At 37.2% G+C, this 25272-nt stretch overlaps 1 protein-coding gene across 1 annotated transcript in view; it reads right to left on the bottom strand.

Annotated features, from left to right (window-relative positions):
* Positions 1–25272, bottom strand: part of IL1RAPL2 (interleukin 1 receptor accessory protein like 2) — a 1497587-nt gene that overhangs the window by 1384125 nt on the left and 88190 nt on the right. Inside the window, exon 2 of the mRNA XM_004710023.2 lies at positions 3049–3149. Within this exon, the coding sequence (XP_004710080.1) occupies positions 3049–3130 (82 nt within the window). The 5' untranslated portion in view covers positions 3131–3149. The remainder of the gene's footprint in view (positions 1–3048; positions 3150–25272) is intronic.

Here is a 25272-nt window from a genome sequence, read left to right as displayed (position 1 = left end):
CAATAGGTCACCAGGTCTATCTTCCTAGTCTGTCTTAGTCTATAAGCACTGCTGAAACCTATTCATAGCAGCATGCAATTCACCACTGATAGAAAGATATTGGCTGAACATTAGCCTGGAACTTAGCCCAGGTCTCCTAAATAGAATTCTATCACCGAACCACCTTTGTACCCAGGAACATAAAACCTTCCTTGCATGAGTATTTTTCAAAGAAGACCAAAAGAACCATACTGTCCAAACACGTACAGCCCTTACCATGAAACATTAGACCATTGAGCCGATAAGTTCTAATGCAATCAGCCTATAGATGCGGTATCAGAGCCATTGTTTCTGTTTGGGGAGTCCAGGTTAGTGGTAGGGCTTGCCTAGTATGAAATACAGTCTGTGTTGGTGGCTTCTTAAAATTATGCATCAGAAGAAATAAGGAGATGTGCTTTAACATGTGTCCATCTTGGATTTAAAAATAAATAAATTTTAAATCATGTCTACTCTCAAGTAGTTTTCCTGTGTAAAATGAGAGGAAGAGACTTCCTTCCTTGGTCCTCTGTCTTGTGCAAAAGGGAGGCCCTTGGAATCAATACCAATACTTGTAGGGATTTTAGTGAAAAGGATCCCTGTCTACAAAGAACCGCACAGACATCATTATAATGAGTGTCACACTAGGTGCTAAGCAGCTCTAAATGTCCATGAGGAAAGGGTATGATCATCTCTTGCTTTTTAACTTGGTGGGGCTGGTGTGTGGGAGGAGAGAATATGCAAAGCTGTGCATTCCATTGGTGAGTCTACGAAGAGCAACCCTACCAGCTAGAACCTGATCCTTTGTAATCATCAAAGGCCAACGGACATCACAAATCACATCCAGTAACATTTGAACTACAGAGTTTCCAAAGCTCTTTTAGAATTTTTTGAAAGAGAAAAACACCTAAAATGTGACTATAATCGTTAAGAGTAAAATATTTTTATGCCTACATAAAATATGAACCACAGCATGCAGGGGCTGGAAAGGGAGAGGGCATAAATGAAAGTTAATGGGTGAAAAGATTGGCACCCAGTGCCCTCACTTTCATCGGTCACGAACAATTTAGGATGGCCTTTATTAAACGTATGCCTGATTTTGTTTCTTTACTGTATTGCAAAATTAAGAAAACATACACAGCAAGAGGCACACATCCAAACTAATACCAACCTGTTAGTCTTTTCTGCCTACCCCATATCTACCCCAAAGAGAATTAGGAAATCTTGAGAGAAAGACCAACTGTGCATTCAAATCTTCTCCATCGTCCAAACCAGAGGAATGGTGTGTTCCACTCTTATTTTGCAAGGTGAGCAGAAGTAGAAGGGTGGAGGACAGAGACTGAAACCATTCAAACACATTGTCTCTAAGGGTGATAGCTCTGGGGGTAATGTTTCTTCAATGAGGCTGCCTGCAGACATGACCCCACTTGGTGACACTAAAACAAAGCTAAGTATCTTTAATAAGCCACAAAGAACCTCACCCTTGAAAAGGGAACAAAGTATTAAAAGGTTGTTCTTTTAATGACACTTCTGGATAACTTTATCTACATATACTGGGTAACTTTATATACAGATATTTATTTTAACAGTCTCTCTCCTAATAAATAATAACCGTGTTTTTTAAAAGGCAGCATATGTAAGTAGCAACATTTTTTTCAGCTACTATAATATATATGGCTTTTAAAATTATAATTTCTTGTTATTTTCCTTTGTTAGATGCTATTAGAGACAGTATGAAATAACCAAGTGAAGAAAATAGAATATGCCACCACAGGTTGCATTAGCTAGTAAGTACTCTCTCACTCGCAACCAAGATGGAAAGTGAACGTGTTGCTTCAAAAGCAGTGCAAAAAAAAGTCAAGAATGAGATGCCAGGTTGGAAATAGGATAGGTGAAATGTGACACCTAAATACAGCTGAAAAGCACTCACAATACATAGAAGTGATTTCAATACAAACAGAATCTCTAAGGGGAGTGAAAGCTCCACCTTCACTAATATTGAAGGCTTGGGACATTAGCAGTGGTGTTCTAGTTTATAACTTGGGACATACTTTTGTGCGAGATTTATTAATATACTATTAATTCAAGAACAACAACATTCTTTAGCCATTGCAATTAGCAAACATTCTCGCCGCATCAAAGAAACATTAACCAAACTCCAAGTCCTACATGTACTGCTTTGAAAAATAACCCCGCAATTTATTGCTTAGATTTTATACTTAACGAGAAAGGAAAGAGCATACAGACATTTGATTCTGATAAATAACTGAACTGGAAGCCAGCAGAAAGCCCCATTGTAATCATTTGTTTCCATATAATAATACAGTTTTCAATGTCTTATTAGAATGATTACAGACAGAAAATCAATTCTTAAAACCCCATCTATGGTTTGTAATTATAGTTGGAACGTATAATCAGAACTGAAAGACATATGTATCTAAGTGTTATTAAACAATGATTAAGTTTTGATCTGGATATCCACTGGCTACAGCTAATCTCTTAGTATACTCATGGCTGCCTGCCTCATGACTATATTCTACAAATAGATATGCCTTCCCAAGAGATTGCTCTGCAGGTTGTTAGCTAATATTTCCTAACTTACAGGCTTTAAATTTCTGCCTATTATGGATTTGGTACTAATTTGAAGAACAAAAGCTCCCTGATATTTTTAATAGCTCTTGTTTAAACTATAACGCTGTTCCCATATTTTCATTTGTAAATACTTGCTCTCAGGTATATATTTACAAAGTCAACCCTAAGTAGGTCAGTATGTCTTTGGAAGCCATTAAGCCTTAACATTTCATTGTCTACTGAGAATAACCAGTGATTGATGTTTGACAAAACTCTACCAGTTTGTCAGTGTTTGCCTAAAACGTCACTTTTATTTTGGCCTCTTTCCAACACATCTTGAATACAGAAGTCTCTGTTCAAAGATAGTAATAGTTAAAGACACAGACACCCTCTGGATCCTCACCAAAAAAAGCACACTTTTTCTTGGAGGAAAAAAAGCACGTGAAGTTGCCAGGAACTTACCAGAATTTCTCTTTGACACCATCTTCACATGTGTGCTTACCACAGAGCAGATCACAAGGGCCAAAAGAAATGGTGGCTTCATCTTTTACTTTCTTTGACAGCTGCAAAAGCAAATAGAAAGGTGGAATTTTGAGAGAGTCGCCTCAACAAAATAGCAGTGATGACTTTAGTGCGCACAAAAACACATTACAAAAACAATGACAATCTGGTTACGTTGGGTTTTATTTCATGCAAATAAAAAAATATGAAAGTGCACAATTAGCTTTAATGTCCTCTCATTTCTTTCAAGGACTTCCCACCCACTGGCTTTAGGACAAAATCTATATTCTTCCCACTAACATTCGAGGGGCTGCCTGGTGCAGTCCTTTGGCTAGCTCTTTGATCCTGTGTCACACCCATCTCCTTGTGGCGATGCTCCAGTCACTACGGCTTTTTCTTTAGTCTTGATTTAGGCCATGGTCATTTCCACCTCAAAGTCTTTGGATTGGGTCTTCCTTCTTTCTGAGGTAATTCTCCACACTCCCATACAATTAGCTCCTTATCATCCTACAGGCTTCCACCCCACAAAAAAAGACTTTTCCTGACTATCCTGATTGAACATGTGTCTCCACTCTCTAGTTCATCCCTTCACTTGTCCTATTCATGGAAGGTACTGAAACTCATAGCTCTTCTGTTTGTTTCTATGACAGGAGGCATTTTTATTCAACTTTACCACTGCAGTTTTAAAAGGAACGACATTGAGTTGAAAATAATTGAAGTGAAAGTGTTCTAAAACACAAAAGAACTTAATAAGTATAGAATTCAACTGACCTTGTTAAGTCTCCCCATCCCATAACAGGGAAAGGCGATTGATAAAGACCATCATCACTCATTTTGGGAAAGAACTAACTAATTTTAAGTCTTGATATCATTTGAGTTAAACATTTTCAGTAAACTGGTTATCAGTGTCATGGTTCATCCAAGGTATTTTGAGACAAAGAATATAAGCACTACATAAAGACATTTGATTCACCATAATACCTGAAATAATAAATAGGAGCCAACCAAGGGGAAAGGCAAGAATTGTCATGGGTTAACACTTAATTATACTTCTGGAAAATTCCTTGTTTTTGAATAATTTATTCATACTTAAAGGTGTAGAACCCCAAGAGGCAAGAGTAAGAGAATGATATCAAGCACTGGACAGGATGCAATTTTCCCATTATTGACCTCAACGATACACCCTAACACCCTGCATTTGGAAAAATGCTAGAGCTTGGTTTCTAAGATTACACATTCAGCTAGCCAACACAGTTCTTATCAACTCACTCTTTTCATAGTCAATAAATACAACTCCTTTGAAGGCAGAGGTAAAACATTTGAAAGTAAGGCATGCTTTTTCTTTTCCCAGTTGAACATCATCTACAAACATCAGACTTGTTGGACCTCCCCAAAAGCACTGTAGAAAGGACAAATAAAACCCTCAAAAGGAAAGACATGTTGGAAAATGTCAGATGTTTTGGGGCCAGGATTCATCTTGGTCTCCCTATACGCACCAAACTCCTAAGTCCCAAGAGCCATGAAAGTCTAATTTGGTACATTCCTAAAGGTCCAAGTTGGAAAAGGAAAATAGAGGATTCTTCCCATGACTGTATACTGAGGACCATGCAAAGTGTACCTGAGGAAAGGAGTCTGATGCCACTAGCTGGAGGTCTGACAGAAGATGTAATTGTATTTCACAAAGGACTCCCCAGGGGAGATGCATGAAAAATCCTCTTATCTGTAGATCAGTTAGATAGTACATACAGGCAGCTAAAAGAACAGATGCACCAGCCAAGGAGAAGACAAAGGTTGTTATATGGATGTGTCTTTTCCATCGGCTGGCTCCCCAGCCACACCCTCTCTACAAGGCAACTAGAGGAGAAGGCACAGAAGGAAAAATGGAGAGGAATAAGGAAATATATGAAGGGGCTTCATAATTTTGGTGGAAAATGGAATTAAAAGATAATTCAATTTTTCCCCACAAACTTTTGAAGTCCCTTTATAGGTGAAAGGCTGCCATTGTACCCTCAAACTTCTAGCCACAAAGATCACATGCCTCACCTGTTTGAGGGAAAAGGTGGAGAATATAAATCCAAGAGGAGGCTGGAGTAGTTACAGACAAAATATCAAAGTGGGACTCTTCTAATATGTAACAGCAGCTGAAAACTGTAGAAAAATACCCAACAAAAAAGGATTTGCCTCTGCCTACTAGTGGGAAAAGAGAAGCACAATCGGTACCATTACTAGGGAAAAAATAACACTATTTCATCATTATACTCAAATGTAATGAAAAATCTTAATAAGTATTAAATTGGTGGCTTTTGTTCTTCTTATCTACTAGAATGTTAGCTTCACCAGGGTATTGAATTTATCATTAAACGTTGTATTCTCAGTACTTACCATAGCGTCAAACATTTTATAGGTGATCAATAGATATTTTTATTATTTATTTTAAAAAGCAAAACCAAACTTGATTCCAACTCGTAGTAACCCTATAGGAGGGAGTAGAGGTTGTAGATCATTATGGGAGCAGAAAGCTTCATCTTTATCCCCACTGTGCAGCTGTGGGGTTCAAACTGCTGACCTTGCAGTTAGTGTCCCAATGCATATCCCACTATATCACTAGGACTCCCCCCACTACATAGGTAGATCCCATCATATGAAGGATTCAAGTAATATAAATAAATGACAATTTTCAAGTTTTACCCAAATGCTTGTGAGATAACCTGGCTAAGAAACACATGCGGGGTGAATTGAAAGGCAGAGAAATAAATGTCTCGGTGAGTCTCACATTTCTAGTTCTCGGATCTCTTGCTTTCTGACAAGGGTGCAGTTGCCTTAACCAATTCCCTATTTCAGCTGGCAAGGCTCACTTGCTGTAAGACATCCCTGAGGAGATGCCACATGGACCTACCCCAATACAGCCTGGGGTGTTGCAGCAGCCGCGTGGAGACCCCTGCCAGTGCTGAGACGCTTACACATTTACTGATTTGGCTTTCTTCTTGCAGTCGGTGTCATTGCATGTGTTTTGTAAGATGGAGGAAGATTTTGTAGATCAGTGTCGGACATATGGGCTAATGTTGGCCTTATGGGCTTGGGAAGCACTGGGTTGGGATGCTTTCTTAATGTACACCTATTCTTTCTAAAGAACTCTTAAACATATGAGTTTCTGTGGATTTGATTCTCTAATTTACCCAGAATAACACAGCTTGACATAGGCAATCTCTTACCCATATATGCTTACCTAAATTATGAGCTAGGTACTCTTGATGCCCTGTTCATATTTCTTTAGCTCACCTCAGAAGTTATTGTTGAAATCTTTTTTCCCCAACCATTTTATTGGCATATAATACACATATCATACAATCAGTGGTTCAATCACATTAAGAAGTGTTGCACAGACACAATTCGTTTTATGCCATGTTCTTTATTCTTGTACTCATTGTTATAAGCACCCCATTTTCCCCCAATCACCCCTGCCATATCCACCAGGGAATCATTAATCCAATTACTGTCTCTATAGAGTTATTTATCCTGGTTTTTAAAAACATTAAAAAAAAACAAATATTAAAACCTAACAAGAACGAAATAAAATAGATAAAAACCTCAATCAAAATAAAGCAGAAAATATTAAAAACTTGAACAAATTTAAATAGATCACAAAAGACCTCTAATTGCTGCAACTCTGTGACCTTCTTCAGAACTTTCCCTTGCCCAATAAAAGCCCAAAGTCATTATATTAGTCCGGGTAGACAGAAAAACAAGTTCATTGGCATTCATATATGTGTAAGAGAGAACTTTATATCAAAGAGTAATTGTATATTAAGAAACCACCTCAGTCCAGTCCAGAACAAAGCCATAAGTCCAATAGTAACTCATATATTCAATACCAGTCTATAAATTCCTCTTCAGAGTCAGGCAACCCATGTAATGATGCTGACTGCAGGAAGATCACAGGCCAGTGGGTGGAAAATCTTGTGGATCCAGTGGCAGTGGAAGCATTTCAGCACTGGTATGGGTCTCCATGTGGCTTCTCCAGCTCTAGGGCTCTGACTGCCATCTGCGCAGCTCCATGTGGCTTGTCAACTGGAACGTGAAGCAGATAGAAAGTGTAGTCCTCTTCTCAGGAGAAAAAACAGAAAGTTTCCAAAATTCTCTTGGTGCATGTTACCTTGTGACCTGATTGACAGGCTAGACTCTAGCCCTTTGCTCAAGTTGACAGGAAATTACATAAGCTGCAATAGTCTAATCTTCAAGTGCGAAGCACTCAGCAAACAGTTACAAGGCAAAGCCACCAGAAGCGGGCACCTGATTCCCATGACATATATGGTGATGCTCTTATTGCTAGTGGAGCTATTTTCTGTGTTGCTTTGTAGACATATACAGCAACACAAATGGGAATAGAATGGAACTGGTTTCCTGTTGGCAGAGTCACCCCAAAGGAATGGAGAGATTAGTAATCAAAGCAGCTAGTGTCATAATACTGAATTGTTTCAAACTTATCTTAAAATTGATCCAAGTAATGGCACCGTGTATCCATTAACATATGGCATTGTTGAAGAACTAAAATACATTTGAAATGTTTACAATAAATGATAGATGACAGATAGATAGATGATAACGGAGATCAAATGCTAGGGTGCTAAAGGGTGAATGGAAGTCTTATTGTTTCTCTGCCAGTGGGGCTTTTCTGCCTGCAAAAGAAGTTTGAAGGTCGGATCAGGGTGCAGCTGAGTTGGAAGTGCTGAGTTGTTACCACTTGATGAGAGACTTTCGACCAATGATGGAATTAGTAAATAAATACTTCAATGTCCTCACTCCTTATAGGTTTGGGTGGGATAACATGGCAAACCATTCATGAACATAATCTTATTTATTTATTTTATTGAGGGCTCTTACAGCTCTTATCGCAATACATACATACATCCATTTTGTCAAACACATCTGTACATATGTTGTCACCATCTTTTCCAAAATATTTTCTTTCTACTTGAGCCCCTGGCATCAGCTCCTCATTTTTTCCACCTCCCTCTCCCACCCTCCCTCCTCCATGCCCCCTTGATAATTTATAAATTATTCTCTTTTTTATTTTCATGTCTTGCATTGACTAATGTCTCCTTTCACCCACTTTTCTGCTGTTTGTCACTCTGGGATGGATGCCATACATCGATCATTGTGATTTGTTCTCCCTTACTGTCCTGCCCCAACCCTTATCATCCTAGTATGGCTGCTCCCCTTATTGGTCCTGAGGGGTTTATCTGTTCTGGATTCCCTGTCTTGCAAAATCTTATCTGTACCAGTATACATGTTCTGGTCTAGCCAGACTCTTATTGGTCTTTTTTCCCTTTTTATCTAACTTTGCCACTCTCTTACTGGTATCTCTTCCTGGTATCACCTGCCAAATAAACTACTTATATCCAAATCCTTGTCTTTTTCTTTGGGTATGTTACTGAAAGAACTTAAACAAAAGTAGGATAAGGCTGGTTTGTACTCCACATAATGCTTTCTTTGATTTTGACAATATCTGTTATGTTTCCAGCTCAGAGGATGATGTTCATTGCAGCATTATTCACAGTAGTCGAAAGATAGAAACAATGTAAATGACCATCAACAGATGAATGGATAAACAAAATGAAGTATATACATATAGTAGAATACTACTCAGCAATAAAGAGAAACGAAGTCCTGCTACATGCTACACCATGAATGAACCTTGAAAACACCATGCTGAATGAAAAAATGTCAGCTCGAAAATGACATTTATGATTACACTTCTGTGAACTATCAAAGAGACAAAAAGTTTATCAGTGATTACTAAAGGCAAGTGGGAGTGAGGAAGTGACACTGAGTTTCTTTTATGGATAATGAAAAAAAATGGAAAAGAATAATGATGGTGGTTGCATAGCCTGGGGAATATAATTAATATCACTGGATGGTAACTGTCACTCAGAATTTTTTCTGGACCCCTTGCGCACTTGTGTCCTCTTGTCATATCTCCTTGTTTTGAACTGGTATCACCCTAGAGCCTTGGACATTTCTTTATCTTCGATTTAACTACTGTTGTCACGCAGTTACAAACATTTTATTTTTTAGGTGTTAGTGTCTGTCATGATTTCCTTAATTTCAAAGCAACCTATTCATGACTTTGTTTTCACTCTCCCTGTCTCAGAAGCCCTAATTAAACAGTGGTGAAGTGTTTGGCGTCTAACTGAAAAGTTAGTGGTTCGAGCACACAAGCCTTCGACAGAAGATCTGGAAGTCTGCTTCCAGAAATGTTTACCCCTTGGGAAGCCTATGAGGCCATTCAAACACGCACGACAGGGTCGCTGTGAGTACAAGCCACTGTATCACAAGGAGTACTTCCGTCTCAGGTTGACAGTTTGTCGGGGTTATAACTTTCTAACTTGACAAGACAGAATGAAATTTTTGGATTCTGATATTTTATAAATGATGACAAAAAAGGAAAGATGATACTGTGTTTGCTTGCTTGAAACTAGCTCATGTGTCACCAAAAAAAAATTAAGTCAACTTCAATTTTACTTTTCCTTCTTGAATAACTATGCAGAGCCGTGTTTAGATCTGGTAGGTAAGGAATCTGGAGAGTCTTTAATGCTGTTACCCTCGCTATTTTTAAAAAAAATCTAATTTAAAATTTTAAAAATTATCTTTGTTTTTGATTATCACTCTTCCCCTTTTATTTGTGGGAAATAATACATACAAAGAAAAACATCCTATATGTAGTTGAACAGCCCATCTCATAAAAACAGTGACAATATCTAAGTCTCTTCCTTAGTATGTGCTTCGTTCTTCTGTTCGACCACCTGCTCTCCTACTCTCCCTGCCTTTCCCTGCTCCCACCCACCCCCACCTCGAGGCCTCTGAAGAGACTTCAAAGACTCTTCCTTTGTTACATAAACCACATTTTACCTTGTTGTTGTTTTCCTTTATAATGATGGTGCCATGAAATGTTTTTTGATATTGACACTACTTTGCTAAGCATAATGTCCTCCAATTTTGTCCATGTCACAAGGTGTTTGACAGGCACATCATCGGGTTTTTGGAAGCATAATACACCATTCTGTGTATATAGCCGAGCTATCTATTCCTCCACGGACAGCATTTTTTATCATTGCCATCTTCTTTAAAGTATAGAAATTACTGTGATAAAAATGGGTATGTATATATCTGTTCATGTCTTTGTTCTGTATTTCTTTAGGGTATATACAAAGTAGATTTAGGAAAATTGGAAGTGTTCAAAAATGGAATGGAATGCATGAAGATTAATATCCTAGGCATTAGTGAGTTGACATGGACTGGTATTGCCCACTTTGGATCAGAAAAGCATATGATTTACTAGGGCAGCAATAACACAATCAAGAGGAGCAGTGCTACATTCAGTGTCAGAAAGGATCTTGCTAAAGCCATCATGAAGTGCACTGTTTTTTGTGATGGGATTATATTTATCTGCCTTCAGTGAAACCCAACCAATGCAACAATTATTCAAATGTATGCACCAACCACAAAAGTTACTGATGAAAATAACGAATTCTACTAATGACTTCAGTCAGAAACTGATCAAACATGCAATTGAGCTGCATTAATAGTTATAGGTGATTAGAACACAAAAGTTGGAAAAAAGTTACTAATAATTTTGTACTTAATAATATTACAATTCAATGTAGAAATATTTACAGAAACATTTGTTATAGTATTCTTATAGTCTAAGAAATACTACTTCAAAGGTATTCTTCTAGTGGAGCATAACAAACTATGAATAGGCATGTGAAGAATGGATGTTCCAGAATACTTCATTGTGTTCATGTGGAACCTGTACATGGATCAAGAAGGAGTTGCATGAACAGAGCAAGGGAAAATTACATGATTTCATATCAGGAAATGTGTACATCAGTGTTGTATCCTCTCACCATACTTATTCAACCTGTATGATGAGCATGTAATCAGAGAAGTTGGATTATATGAAGAAGAATGCCCAATGAGGATTGTTGGAAGGCTAATTAACAACTTTTAATATCCATATGATGCAACCCTTGTTTCCTGAATGTATGGGGGACTTGTAGCACTTGCTGATGAAGATAAAGGATGTTAGCCTTCAGTATGGATTACAATTCTATGTAAAGAAGATAAAAATCCTCACAACTGGAAATCACAACTGGACCATGCTAAACTGAGAACAGATTGAATTTGTTAAGGATGTCATCTTGCTCAGATCCATAATTTATGCTCATGGAAGCAGCAGTCAAGAGCCAAAAACAATTCATTGTACTAGGTAAATCTGTTGCACAGGCCCTACTTAAAGTGTTGAAAAGGAAGGATGTTATTTTGAGAACTAAGGTACACCTGACCCAAGCCTTGGTATTTTCAATTGCCCCATATGCAAGTGAACATTGGACATTGAATAAGGAAGACTGAGGAACAATTGATACATTTGAATTATGATACTGGAGAAGAATACGGAAGGTACCATAGACTGTCAAATAGCAAACAAATCTGTCTTGGAAGATGTACAGCCAGAATGCTCCTTAGAGGCAAGGATGGTGAGATTTTGTCTCATGTACTTTGGATATGTTGTCAGGAGAAACGAGTCCCTGGAGAAGGATGTTATACTTGGTAAAGTATCAGTACAGTGAAAAAGTGGAATGCCCTTCAACAAGATAGATTGACGCATTGGCTGCAATGATGGGCTAAAACATAAGAAACATTGTGAGTATGGAACAGGACCAGCTCACATTCTGCTCTGTTGTTCATAAGGTTGGGCGGAGGTAGAACCAACTTGACAGCACTGAACAACAGCAGCAATCCATAAACATGTGAATTTCTCCCTCTTTCTCTGGTCTGTTTTTTCCTTCTTTTGTATTCCTCTACTTCTTGCTTTTCCCTTCCCTTTCTCTTCCTTAATTCTGCTTCTAAATATGTATACACATCAATTCCCTTTTTCAGGTTTGATTATTTTCTTATACATGTTCCAATTTTTAATATATTTTCTATTTTCTTTTCCATTGAGACTTTTCTCTATTTTATTTTGTCATTGTTGTGTACTTGCAATTGTGTGTATTTGAAATCTGTTATAAATCAATCTCTAGATGTAGTAACTGGACCAATAATTTCTTAGGGGCATGACTGTGGAAGTTTGGGGCAATGAAAAGCTAATAACAATGAGTAAAAGAAAGAAGAAAATTGTCTAAAATTGATTGTGGTGATGATTCCAAAACTTTTAAATATGATTGAACTATTGACTTGTATGCAATGTGAATTATCTGTCAATAAAACTGTTTTTAGAAAAGAGCATAACATCAGAACTGAAGGAAGACTTATTAACAACCAGAGATATACAGGTGACACAAACTTGCTTTCTGAAAGCAGAGAAGATTTGAAGCATTTACTGATAAAGATAACAAACTTCAGCCTTCATAAAGAAAATGGAACTTCTCACACCTACACCAAAAACCAGAATCATGATCAATGGGGAAAAGTTTCAAGTGGTCAAGGATTTAATTTTACTTGAATCCACTAACTATTCCCAGAGAAGCCGTCAAAAAAACCCAACAAATTATGCACCACAATTGACAAACCTGCTGCTAAAAATCTCTCTTAAATATTAAAGAGCAAATATGTAATTTTGAGGACTAATGTATACCTAATCTCATCATGGTATTTTCAGTCATATGTACACAAAACGTGGACAGTGAATAAAGAAGAACTGATGTCTTTGAATTTTTATATTGGTGAGTAGTAAATATTCCAGAACAGTGAAGCTATAATGCTACTTAGAAGAGAAGACAAGCCGGTGTTCTACATACTGTGGGCCTATTATCATGGTTGATCATTTGAATGTCAGTGAAAACGAGGACTGGCACAGTGGCTGCAACAGTGTTCTCAAACAGCAATGATTGTGATTGTGTTAGTCTGTGTAGACTAGAAAAACAAATTCATGGGCACTTATATATGTGTAAGAGAGAGCTTTATATCGAAATAAATTGTATATTAAGAAAACATCCCAGCCCAGTCCAGTTCAAGTCCTTAAGTCTGATATTACCCGATATGTCCAGTGCCAGTTTGTAAATTACTCTTCAGACTCACACAACACATGCAATGATGCCAAGTGCAGGAATATCACAGCCAGTGGGTAGAAAGTCTTGTGGATCCATTGACAGTAGAAGCATTTCAGCGCTGGCAGGGGTCTCCACGTGGCTCCTTCAGCTCCAGGGCTCAAGCATAGCTCCATGTGTCTTCTCAACAGGAATGTCTCACAGGGAGTGCATGCGTCCCACCTCCAGCAAGCTTTTAATTTCCTTAGTGCCTCCAATTGAGGTCATAAAGCTGAGACCTGATTGACAGGCTAAACACTACCCCTTCACTCTTAATTCTTAACTTGACAACAGATTATGTTAACTACCACAGTGAAGAAGATGCAAGTCCAGCCAATGTGTCATTCTGTTGTACATAACATTGCTGTGAATGGGAACCTACTAAAGAATACTAAACAGTAACATGCTGCACGCTTAGTTTCTTGAGGTTTGCTACAGTTTCTCAGACTTTGTCTTATTTTGCATGAACTTTAAGTGCTGGCAAGTATCATTCATTTTTTTTCTAATGTGTCCCTCCATTGGTGTTTCTTATAATTAGAATGGATTTATGGGTTTTTAAGAATACTACTTATTTTTTTTAATGAATGAGGCAGTTAAACAATCTTAAAAGAAAGGGGATAGAATAAAGAGAATGGTTGAAAAAAGGAAAATGAAAACCCATTTCTGTTTAGTCTATTCTCTGACTCAGACTGAACAAGAATTTCCAAGGTTCTAATCTTTACAGAACCAAAAAACTGCATAGTTCTCTCTCTGGGTGGCTGTTAGGTTGCAAATGCTACTAATGCTCCTTTGAAGAAGGTAACACAAGATTAATCTCAGGCCAAGAACCTAGAGCAGCGGTTCTCAATCTGTGGGTCGCGACCCCTTTGAGGGGTCGAATGACCCTTTCACAGGGGTCGCCCGATTCATAACAGTACCAAAATTATAGTTATGTAGTAGCAACGAAAATAATGCTATGGTTGGGGTCACCACAACATTAGGAACTGTATTAAAGGGTCATGGCATTAGGAAGGTTGGGAAGCACTGTCCTAGGGGGAAAGTTTCTGGAACTCCAGTGGATTGAGCTGCCATATATCGGAGGATTTTCTAATCTCTACCTGGAAATGAAAGGACAAATGAAGTTGTGGAGATGTGCAAATCTTGTCGTGGGAAGTGGCCATCTTGTTGTATTCTACATTCTCAGTGAAAAAGCTGGCAAGTTTGAAGAAAATAAAAGGGTAAGTAGGGTTGGCAGTTAAAGAAACTCTTATCTTCTCAATAATAGTTAACTCCAGGATGCCATTGTCATTGGCTTAAATTTCTGGAACCCTAATGTGTATTTTGGATTTGGTTTTAATTAAAATACTGATCATGCCTTATATTGTTACCTCTCTTTTCTCTATGACTTACTTTTAAATTATGTTTAACAAGAATTGGGTGCTTGTAGCTTCCAAAGGTATGTTCTTAATTCACCATTCCCCCAGCAACCTTGAAAAGGTCTTATAAATCTACCATTCTCTTTCCATGTTGTAGCTAATTGAGGTTTGATGGTATTTTGATAAATCATTTAAGCTCATTATCCTTTTGTAAAATATGGTGAAAAGAGGTTACATGAGGCAAACAGTTTTCACTAAAACAAGCAGTCAATTGAAAGCACAAAAATCATTCATATTTTGTAAACTTTCTTTTCTGTCCATCATGAACAGTAATGACTGTTGACATAGGTAGGTAGGTAGTACAAAGAAGAAAACTGGGGTTAAACTCTTTGGCATATCAAGGACACTGTATATAATTTTAAATGTCAAGTGACAGAAAATAACACGGAGCTGTCATATATAATATTTATATCAATGAACTGCCCTCTAATAGTGCAATATATCTCATTGATTCTTCTTAGTTTATACAAAGGCCAGCACACTCAGTTCTACAATATTTTGTTTCTCATGCTTTTAACTTTTTTAAGGATGGTGAAAACATTGTGCCCTGTACACAATTATAACATAATGGATATTTTTTCATCATAAGTGAGCCATAAACCAAAATATTATATACTGTATGATGTCATAATTGCTTTTCATTAAGTAATGGGAGGGTGCATGTCATACATTATCTGGGTTGCTGAGCAATGTAAAATAAAGCATTATATTCTTTTGAGTCCTGATCTCACCTTTTATGAGCTGAATGACCTTGGCTAAGTTCCCTATACTCTCTGACCTTCCATTTAATCATTCAAAAAGGGAGGAAATAGTAGTACATACTTCATCATATACAGCATTAAAACCCAGGAAGAACCTAGCCCATCATCAGATGTGGAATTAGCTCTTACTACATGTTTATTATCACTACTGGTGATATGGTTATTATTAATTCTACTTATAGAAGTCAGAATTTTTTTCAGAGGAAACAACATTTGCAGAAAAAAAATCAATAGTTTTCCAGTTTGGCAGGCACTCCAGGTAAACGAACCAAGTGTGTATGTGTGTTTGTGTGCATATTCATGGGCACACAAGTTTTGGGTAGAACATTGATGTTTTATTAATTTCTCTTCACTAAATAATAGATATAAGACTTGAAAATTTCATTTTGACAAAAGAAAGAAATAGATTATGGCTGATGCAGTTAAGTTGACATGTAACACCTTTTCCTTTTATCTCTTTTTTGATTCATTTTAAATTTGCTCAATTTTTAACATATTTTCTGTTGCCTTTTCCATTGAGGATTTTAGTTGTCTTACTTTGTTATTGTTGTTAGTCTTTTTAAAAAATGTTTTTCTGTATATGTAATCCAAGCTAGGTACATCTATAGAGGCAGTAACTGGATTAGTGTTTCCTTGGGGATATGGCAGGGGAGGTTGGGGAAATGGGGTGCCAATAACTATGAGTACAGGAAAGAAAAAAATGTTCTAAAACTGAATGTGGTGATTATTCCACAACTACTCTTGTGGTGTTTCAATTACTGACTTGCATGATATGTGAATTGTATGACAATAAAACTGTTTAAATAAAAAGAAAAATATGAGTATTACCCTTTTCTTTATCTTCTCTTTTCACAGTCAGAAATTAATCAAATTTATCTTGCTGCCCTACAACTTGTGTCCACTTCTGCTACAAAGTATAAATCCGGGAATTTGTCTGCCCTTTCCACTGGATTCCTCTGTCTCATGTTTTATGAGCAGCCAGGGTGTAGTATCACACCGATGAAACATGCAACTCTCCTCTAGTTCTTTAATGCTTCCTCCCCCCCACTATCATGACCCCAATTCTACCTCACAAATCCGGCTAGACCAGAGCATGTACATGGATGCACATAAGAGCTGGGAACACACAGAATCCAGGACAGATAAACCCCTCAGGACCAATATTGAGAGTAGCCATACCAGGAGGGGAAGGGGAAGGTGGGGGGAGAAAGGGGAAACCGATCACAATGATCTACATATAACCCCCTCCCAAGGAGACAGGCAGCAGAAAAATGGGTGAAGGGAGACCATGGTCAGTGTAAGACATGAAAAAAAATGATAAATTATCAAGAGTTCATGAGGGAGGGAGGGCAGGGGAGGGCAGGAAAAAATGAGGAGCTGATATCAAGGGCTCAAGGAGAAAGAAAATATTTTGAAAATGATGATGGCAACAATTTTACAAATGTGCTTGACACAATGGATTGTGATTAAGAGTTGTAAGTGTCCCCAATAAAATGATTTTTTTAAAAAGAGGCATCATTGTTATAGTCTATTTTTCTTAAGGTATCAACTAGTTAACCAGACACAAATGCATATAAAATGAATCAATGGAGAAAAGGTAAACATTGACTGCTGGTAATGTCCCTTTTAAGTTAGTCTTCTAGAAATAAATCAGATAAAATATTTTATTATAAGAGTAATAATTGTTATAATCATCATAATGATTATTAGCTTGAACAGTTTTTGTTTCCATATCACTTGTGTCCCTTTATTATTATTATTTTTTAATCATTTTATTGGGGGCTCGTACAACTCTTATCACAGTCCATACATACATCCATTGTCTCAAGTACACTTTTACTTATGCTGCCATTATCATTTTCAAAGCATTTTCTCTCCACTTGAGCCCTTGGTACCAGCTCTTCATATTTACCCTCTCTCCCTCTCCCTCCCTTCCTCCCTCCTCCCTCTCTCATGAACCCTTGATAATTTATAAATTATCATTAGTTTGTCATGTCTTGCACTGTCCAATGTCTTCCACCACCCCCCTTGCTTGTTGTCCATCCCCCTGGGAGGGGGTTATAGGTAAGTCATTGTGATCAATCCCCCCCCCCACTTTCCCCTTCCCCTCTGGTATGGCTACTCTCAATATTAGTCTTGAGGAGTTTATCTGGCCTATATTCCCTGTATTTCCAGCTCTTATCTGTACCCATGTACATGCTCTGGTTTAGCCAAATTTGTAAGGTGGAATTAGGGCCATGATAGTGGGGGGTGGGGAGGAAGCATTAAAGAATCAGAAGAAAGCTGTATGTTTCATCAGTGCTACACTGCACCCTTACTGGTCCGGCTTCTCCCCATGACCCTTCTATAAGGGGATGTCGAATTGCCTACAGATTGGCTTTGGGCCTCCACTCTGAACTCCCCACCTCATTCACATTGAGTTTTTGCTCTGGCTTTTTTATGCCTGATACCTGATCTTATCGACACCTCATGATCACACAGGCTAGTGTGCTTCTTCCATGTGGGCTTTGTTGTTTCTCAGTAGATGGCCAGTTGTTTATCTTCAAGCCTTTAAGGCCCCAGATGCTATAACTTTTGATAGCTGGGTACCATCAGCTTTCTTCATCACAATTGCGTATGCATCCGTTTTGTCTTTAGTGGTCGTGTCAGGAATGTAACCGAGAGGAATTCCAGAAACCCAAATAAAGGCTAAACATGATAGTGGGACAAGAGGAAAGTAAACGGAAATAGAGGAAAGAACTAGAAGGCAAAGGGCATTTATAGAGATCTAAATACAGGTTGTACATATGTAAATATATTTATATAAGATGAGGGGGAGATAGATCTATGTACATATATTTATAGGTTTAGTATTAAGGAAGCAGATGGACATTTGGCCTTTACTCAAGTACTACCTCAACAGAAGAACACTTTCTTCTAATAATCAAGCATTCTGAGATGCTCACTTTCCTGACATAGTCCCTTTAGTATTGTAATATAGCACAAAAAGTGAAAAACCAAATTCGCTGCCATTGAGTTGATTCCAGCTCATAGCAACCCTATAGGGTAGAGTAGAACTGCCCTTTGGAATTGCTGAGGCTGTAAATCTCCCTCAGAGAAGCTAATGTATTCAAACTCCTTAACTTGTGGTTAGCAACCCAATGTTGAACCCACTACACCACCACTGACTCCATACATAGCTCAAAACATACATATATAATCATCCCTAGGGTTACCCTGATAGTTACTTAATCCTTTCCATATAATATATACCTATTCTTCCAACTAATATTCTACCATTTGATTATCCATTTGCTGATCTAGGAACCCTGGTGGCATAGTGGCTATATATTCAGCTGGTAACTCAAGGTTAGCAGTTTGGAACTATCAGTTGCTCCTCAGGAGAAAGATTGGTCTTTCTACTTCCATAAACAGTTAGTCTCAGAAATTCACAGGGGCAGTTCTACCCTGAACTATAGGTTTGCTACGGATTGTCATCAACCCCATGGCAGTGAGTGTGGAGTTTAAGTAGTGCTGATCAATATTGGTAGGGCCTATCAAATCAGAGGATGTACACTGATACATATTGGAACTGGGAACACAGGGAATCCAGGACAGATGACCCCTTCATGACCGGTAGTGAAAGGGACAATACCTGGAGGGTGGAAGGAAGGTGGGGTAGAAAGGAGGAACCAATTACAAGGCTCTACATACAACCTCCTCCTTGGGGGATGGACAACAGAAAAGTGGGCAGAGGGAGACATCGGACAATGTAAGATATGACAAAATAATAATAATTTATAAATTATCAAGGGTTCATGAGGGAAGGGGGAGGGGGGAGGGAAAGGGAAAAATTAGGAGCTGATATTAAGGCCTCAAGTAGAAAGCAAATGTTTTGAGAATTTTGATGGCAACAAATGTACAAATGTGCCTGACAAAATGGATGTATGTATGGATTGTGATAAGAATTGTACAAGCCCCCAATTAAAAAAAATTAAACAAATGTTAGAAAGTCTACAGTAAAACAGACTTTCATATATTTGTAATGAGAACAGAAATTGACATTCATTTTCCATAGAGCCAATTAGCTATCATATTCATACAATAACCTTTAAAATATCTGTCTTATAAAATGCACTCAAACACTCCTGTAAAAGGATGATTTTGCTATGATCATCCCCAATAACAAAAATATAAAACATTCAAAAGCATACTAATGGTCAGAGCAATTACAATATGTCTATATAATGAAGTATGATTCTGACTTAATGCAACGCTTCAGGAAATAACAAAAATTCTAACCCTTTAACTCAGTATATCTTAATAATAAATGTCTCCCAAATCTAGGTACTAATATGTAAATTTAAAAAATATTTATACTATCCAATTTACAAGTAATCTTAACAACAATGGAATTTTAGTTAAAAATAATGTTATGCTTATACTGGAGGGCTTCAAAATGTACTTGGAAAAAATAGAATTAAAAGATAATGAAATTTCCCCACAAAATATTTGAAGTCTCCCCATATAGTAGAATACTTTATCGGCATTAGCAATTATCTTTTCAAAAATGTAAAAGACATATTGAATATGCTCTTGATATATAACTAAGGGAGGCCAAGGTACAAAATTAATCTGTAAATGTCGGAATGGCATATGTAAAAAAATTATGTGAAAAGATTGCGGTATGATATAAAATAGCTAAACTTAAGAAGCAACTTAAAAGTTCTAAATAGAAAATAAATTCATTAGATTCTGTCACATTATTATGATAGTACATTAAGGAGTTTGAAATTATAAGATAATTTTAATAATACGGTAGATGTATCTAATTAGAAGTAAAAAAGTAGAGTACAAAATTAAGAAGCATAATTTCAACTACAAAAAGTATGGAAAATAGCCAAATAAATGAGCTTAGCCTTTATATTTGGGTGTTAGAATTGTGTAGAGGTTCACTTTATGCTCATTATTATGCCCACAAAATTGCTTTAAATATACATATATATAATTTCAAATAAGTCACAGTCAAGAGGGAGTGCCAAAACTAACCTTACAGAGGGGAAAGGAATAATAAGAAAATACTATCAAAACTGTATGTGAACAAATTAGATTTCTTACAAATATCTAAAATGACATAAAATTCTGATATTTGTCCCCAAACAAGGAACACACATGAATAGACCTATAACAATTAAAGATATTGAATCAATGACCAAGACCTCCTAATAAGAAAAAACACTAGGAAATCCCACCAAATACTAAAAGAAAATAACTAGAATGCATGCCTTCGAAAAATAGAAGTGCATGAACGTCCGAACTCTATAAAAGTCATATTTCCCTGATACCTCAGCCACAGACACCTAAACCTTTCATCAATATAGATGCAAAATCCATCATATAACTACTAGTAAACCAACATAAAAAGGATAATTCACCAGGATTAAATGAGACATCCCTGTAATTCAATTTAAGTAAAACATTCAAAAAGCAACTGAATGAATGTATGCTCCTGGAGTAGGGATATTTTGGGGTAAAAAAGTTAAAATGGTTGTACAACTTGAAGAACATAATCAGCGTCACTGAATTGCACATATAGATAATATTGAACTGTGTTTTGTTGTGTATATTTTATCAGAATGAAAAAGATCAATGTATTAAACTACATCAATAAAATAAAGGAAATTAAAAATACAATCATCTCAATAGATATTGAAAAAAATTTTCACAAAAGTCAACAGACTTTCAGGATTAAAACACTCAGAAAATTAGGAATTATGGGATTTCTTGATAAAAGGAACCTATGAAAACTGCACTTTATGTTCCCACTTACCTTCAGAAAGAGAAGCGTGAATGACACCTTAGTTAAAGAAAGGTCAGTGGTTTAAACTCACCCACCACCCCATGGGAAACAGATATGCTAATATATTTTCATAAAGATTACAACCTTGGAAACCCTAGAGTACAGTAGGGATGAGTCAGAACCAACTCAGCCACCAGATGTGGGTTTTGAGTTTGGTTTTAGGTCAAGAGTAAGACAGGTATATCTACCCTCACCACTTCTCTCCACCATTGTACTGCAGGTTCTAGCCAGAGTAATTAGGCAAGAAAATCAATAGATGGTATCCAAACTGGAAAGGAAAAACAACAACAAAACAATCTGTTTCTGGGAAGAAATAATCTCGTATGGGTAGGCCCTAATTTACACTATATTCAACTTTTGAAAAACGTCCTGAAAAACAATCACTTTGGGTTGCTTTTTAACACCTCTTACCATTTGTAAAACATCGTGCACATAAGGCAGCAACTTGTAATCTGCTGATGTTATAATTTTCAAATGTTCATGCACAGATGTTCAATTTCACGAAGCATTATTCAAAATAATGCTATATAGAAGACTATGACCTGGTCTTCAGTAAACTGGATGTGGGTAGCCTCAAGGGACACAAATCTGGAAAATGTTCAACTCTAACAATGTACAATAACTGAGCTGCACATGCGTCCAACAGCAATTACGACTATCTTGAATGTTACCAACATTGACACTGACTTCATTGTAGACCAGGCTTATAAGGTGATCTTAACTATGGTTGTTTTGTTTTGTTTTACCATAAGAAGCATCTGTTGAAGGAGTGGCACTATATAATGCTCAAGGGAACAATAGACCAAGAACCAGTGAGCATAATAAACAGATAAGCACCTAACAAGAGACCTGCGAAATTCTTAAATCAAACACTCCAAAAGATGAAAAAAAGAGATCACAGGCTCAACAATTATAGTTGGTGACTTTAATACACCACTCTCTGAAAAAGACAGATCATTGGGAAAGAAACTCAACAAGGAGGCTATAGATCTAAATAGCACAATTGACTTGATAGATATTTTCAGAGCTTTCCACCCACATGCAAAAAATTCACATTCTTTTCAAGCCCACATGGCACATATTCAAAAATAGACCACATGCTGGGACACAAGTTGAACTTGAGTAAATTCAAGAACATAGAGGTTATACAGACATCTCTCTCTGATCATTGCACCATAAAGCTGGAAATTAACAGAAGGACGGTGAATAAAACAAGGGCAAACAATTGGAGGATCAACAATGTCCTATTGCAAAAGGAGTGGGTATTGACCCAGATCAGAGGTGAAATCAGGAAGTTTCTAGAAACCAATGAGAATGAAAATACGACATACCAAACCCTGTGGGATACAGCAAAGGCATTTATCAAAGGAAGGCTAATAGCAATAAATGCAAACATTAAAAAAGAAGAGACTCACTCGTAGATTACATGCTGACACAAAACTTACACCAATTAGAGTAGAGGCAACAGAACAGCCCTACTAATAGCAAGAGGATAAAAATCTGAGCCGAGATACAGGAGAGGGAAAACAAGAAATCTATGGAAAAAAATAATGCTGCTAAAAGTTGGTTCTTTGAAAGAATTAACAGAATTGAAAAACCTCTGGCAAACCTAACCAAAGAAAGGAAGGAGCAAACGACATTTGCAAGGATGAGGGATGAAACAGGGGACATTACAACAGACCCTAATGAAATCAAAAGGATAATTACACAGTACTATGAAGATCTATACTCTAACAAATTCAACAATTTGGAAGACATGGACAAATATTTGGAAACACAATCCCTCCCTAGGCTATCCCAGATGGATGTCAAGAACCTCAACAGACCCATAGCGATGGAAGAAATAGACAAGGTGCTCAAGGGATTACCAACAAAAAAATCCCCCAGGCCAGATAGCATCACAGGAGAATTGTACCAAGCATTCAGGGAAGAACTGACAACAATCCTATACAAACTCTTTGAGAACATAGAAAAAGACAGAAAACTCCCAAACTCTTTCTATGAAGCTAGTATAACTCTGATACCTAAAGCGGGCAAAGATGCCACAATAATCGAGAATTATAGACCAATATCTCTAATGAACATTGATGCAAATATCCTTAACAAAATACTGGCCCATAGAATACAAAATCATATTAAAAAAAATAATTCACCATGACCAAGTGGGATTCATACCAGGGATACAGGGATGGTTCAACATATGAAAGACTATCAGCATTATTTGCCACATCGGCAGGAAAACTGATAAGAACCACATGATAATATCGATAGATGTGGGAAAAGCATTCAACAACATCCAACACGCATTCCTGTTTACGAAACTCAAGAAGATAGGAATAGAAGGAAAATTCCTGAATATTATACAAGCCATATATGAAAAATCAATAGCTAGTGTGGTAGTTAACGGAGAAAAGACAAAAACAATTCCACGAAAAAAGGTGACCAGACAAAGATGCCCCTTGTCCCCACTCCTATTTAACATTATACTGGAGGTCCTAGCTAACAACATAAGACAAAGGAAAGATATTAAAGGTATTCAGCTGGGGAAGGAAGAGGCAAAATTATCATTATTCACAGAAGATATGATTCTATATATCAAAGGTCCCTTAAATTCGACAAGCAGAGTGTTGGAAGCAATAGAGTAATATGGGAAAGTGGCAGGATACAAAATCAACAAACAGAAGTCTATTGGACTGCTATACACATCAGATAAGATCACAGAAGAGATGATTAAAAAGGTAGTACCCTTTACAATAGCCAAGCACAAATTGAAATACCTAGAGATATACCTGACTTAAAAAATGAAAGATTTATATGAGGAAAATTATGAAATACTACTTCAAGAAATCAAGAGTGACCTCAACAAATGGAAGAATAGCCCATGCTCATGGACTCAGTATAGTAAAGACATATAGTAGACTCAGTATAGTAGACTCAGTATAGTAAAGATGTCAGTCCTGCACAAGGCACTATATATGTTCAATGCTATCCCGATACGAATACCACCATCCTTCTTCAAAGAATTGGAAAAACTGATTACTAACTTCATATGGAGGGGGAAGAAGCCCAGAATTAGCAGAGAACTCCTCAAGAAGAAGGACAAAGTGGGAGGGCTTGCTCTACCTAACTTTAGCATGTTCTATATGGCCACAGTAGTCAAAACAGTGTGGTACTTGTATAACAACAGATATTCAGACCAATGGAAAAGAGCTGAAGACCCAGAAATAAAAACACCAGCATACAAGCAACTGATCTTTGATAAGGGCCCCAAACATATTAAATGGGAAGCAGATGCCATCTTCAATAAAAGGTGCTGGAAAAAATTGATATCTACCTGCAGAACAATGAAGCAAGACCCTTACTTCACTCCATGCACAAGAATGAACACAAGGTGGATCATAGACCTTGAGATAAAACCCAAACAATTAGGGCCATTAATGAGGGAATTGGGACAAACCTAAGAACTTTGGCATAGGGAATACATAGGCTATCAGAAATAGGGATAGACAAGTGGGATACACTGAAGATAAGACACCTGTGTACATCGAAGGAATTCACCAAGAGAGTAATAAGAGAGTCCACTGACTGGGAAAACATCTTTAGCAATGACACATCAGACAAAGGCCTTATTACTAAAATCTACAATACTTTGCAAGCTTACAATGAGAGAAAAACTAATTGCCCACTGAGGAGGTGGGCAAAGGACCTGAACAGAAGTTTCACAGAGTCTGAAATCCGAATGGCCAATGAATATATGAGAAAATTTTCCCGATCATTAGCCATAAGATAAATGCAATTCAAAAAAATTATGAGATACCACCTAACACCCTCAAAGATAGCCCAATTTAAAAAATCAGAAAGCAACAAGTGTTGGAGGGGCTGCGACGAGATATGAACTCTCACCCACTGCTAGTGGACCTGTAGGTATGTACAACCACTTTAGAAATAGATTTGGTGAATTTTCAAAAAGATGGAAATTGAGTTACCATGAGACCCAGCAATCCCCCTACTGGGCATATACCCAGAAGAGGCAAGAAACAAACCAAGGCCAGACATCTGTGCTCCAATATTCATTGTGGCAC

The sequence above is a fragment of the Echinops telfairi genome, unplaced genomic scaffold, assembly GCF_000313985.2.
Source record: "Echinops telfairi isolate 266 unplaced genomic scaffold, ASM31398v2 ScPeMD7_7427;HRSCAF=8465, whole genome shotgun sequence".
In the NCBI taxonomy this organism is placed as follows: Eukaryota; Metazoa; Chordata; class Mammalia; order Afrosoricida; family Tenrecidae; genus Echinops; species Echinops telfairi.
The sequence above is the reverse complement of the archived record's forward strand: the minus strand, read 5'-3'. Positions and strand labels throughout refer to the sequence as shown.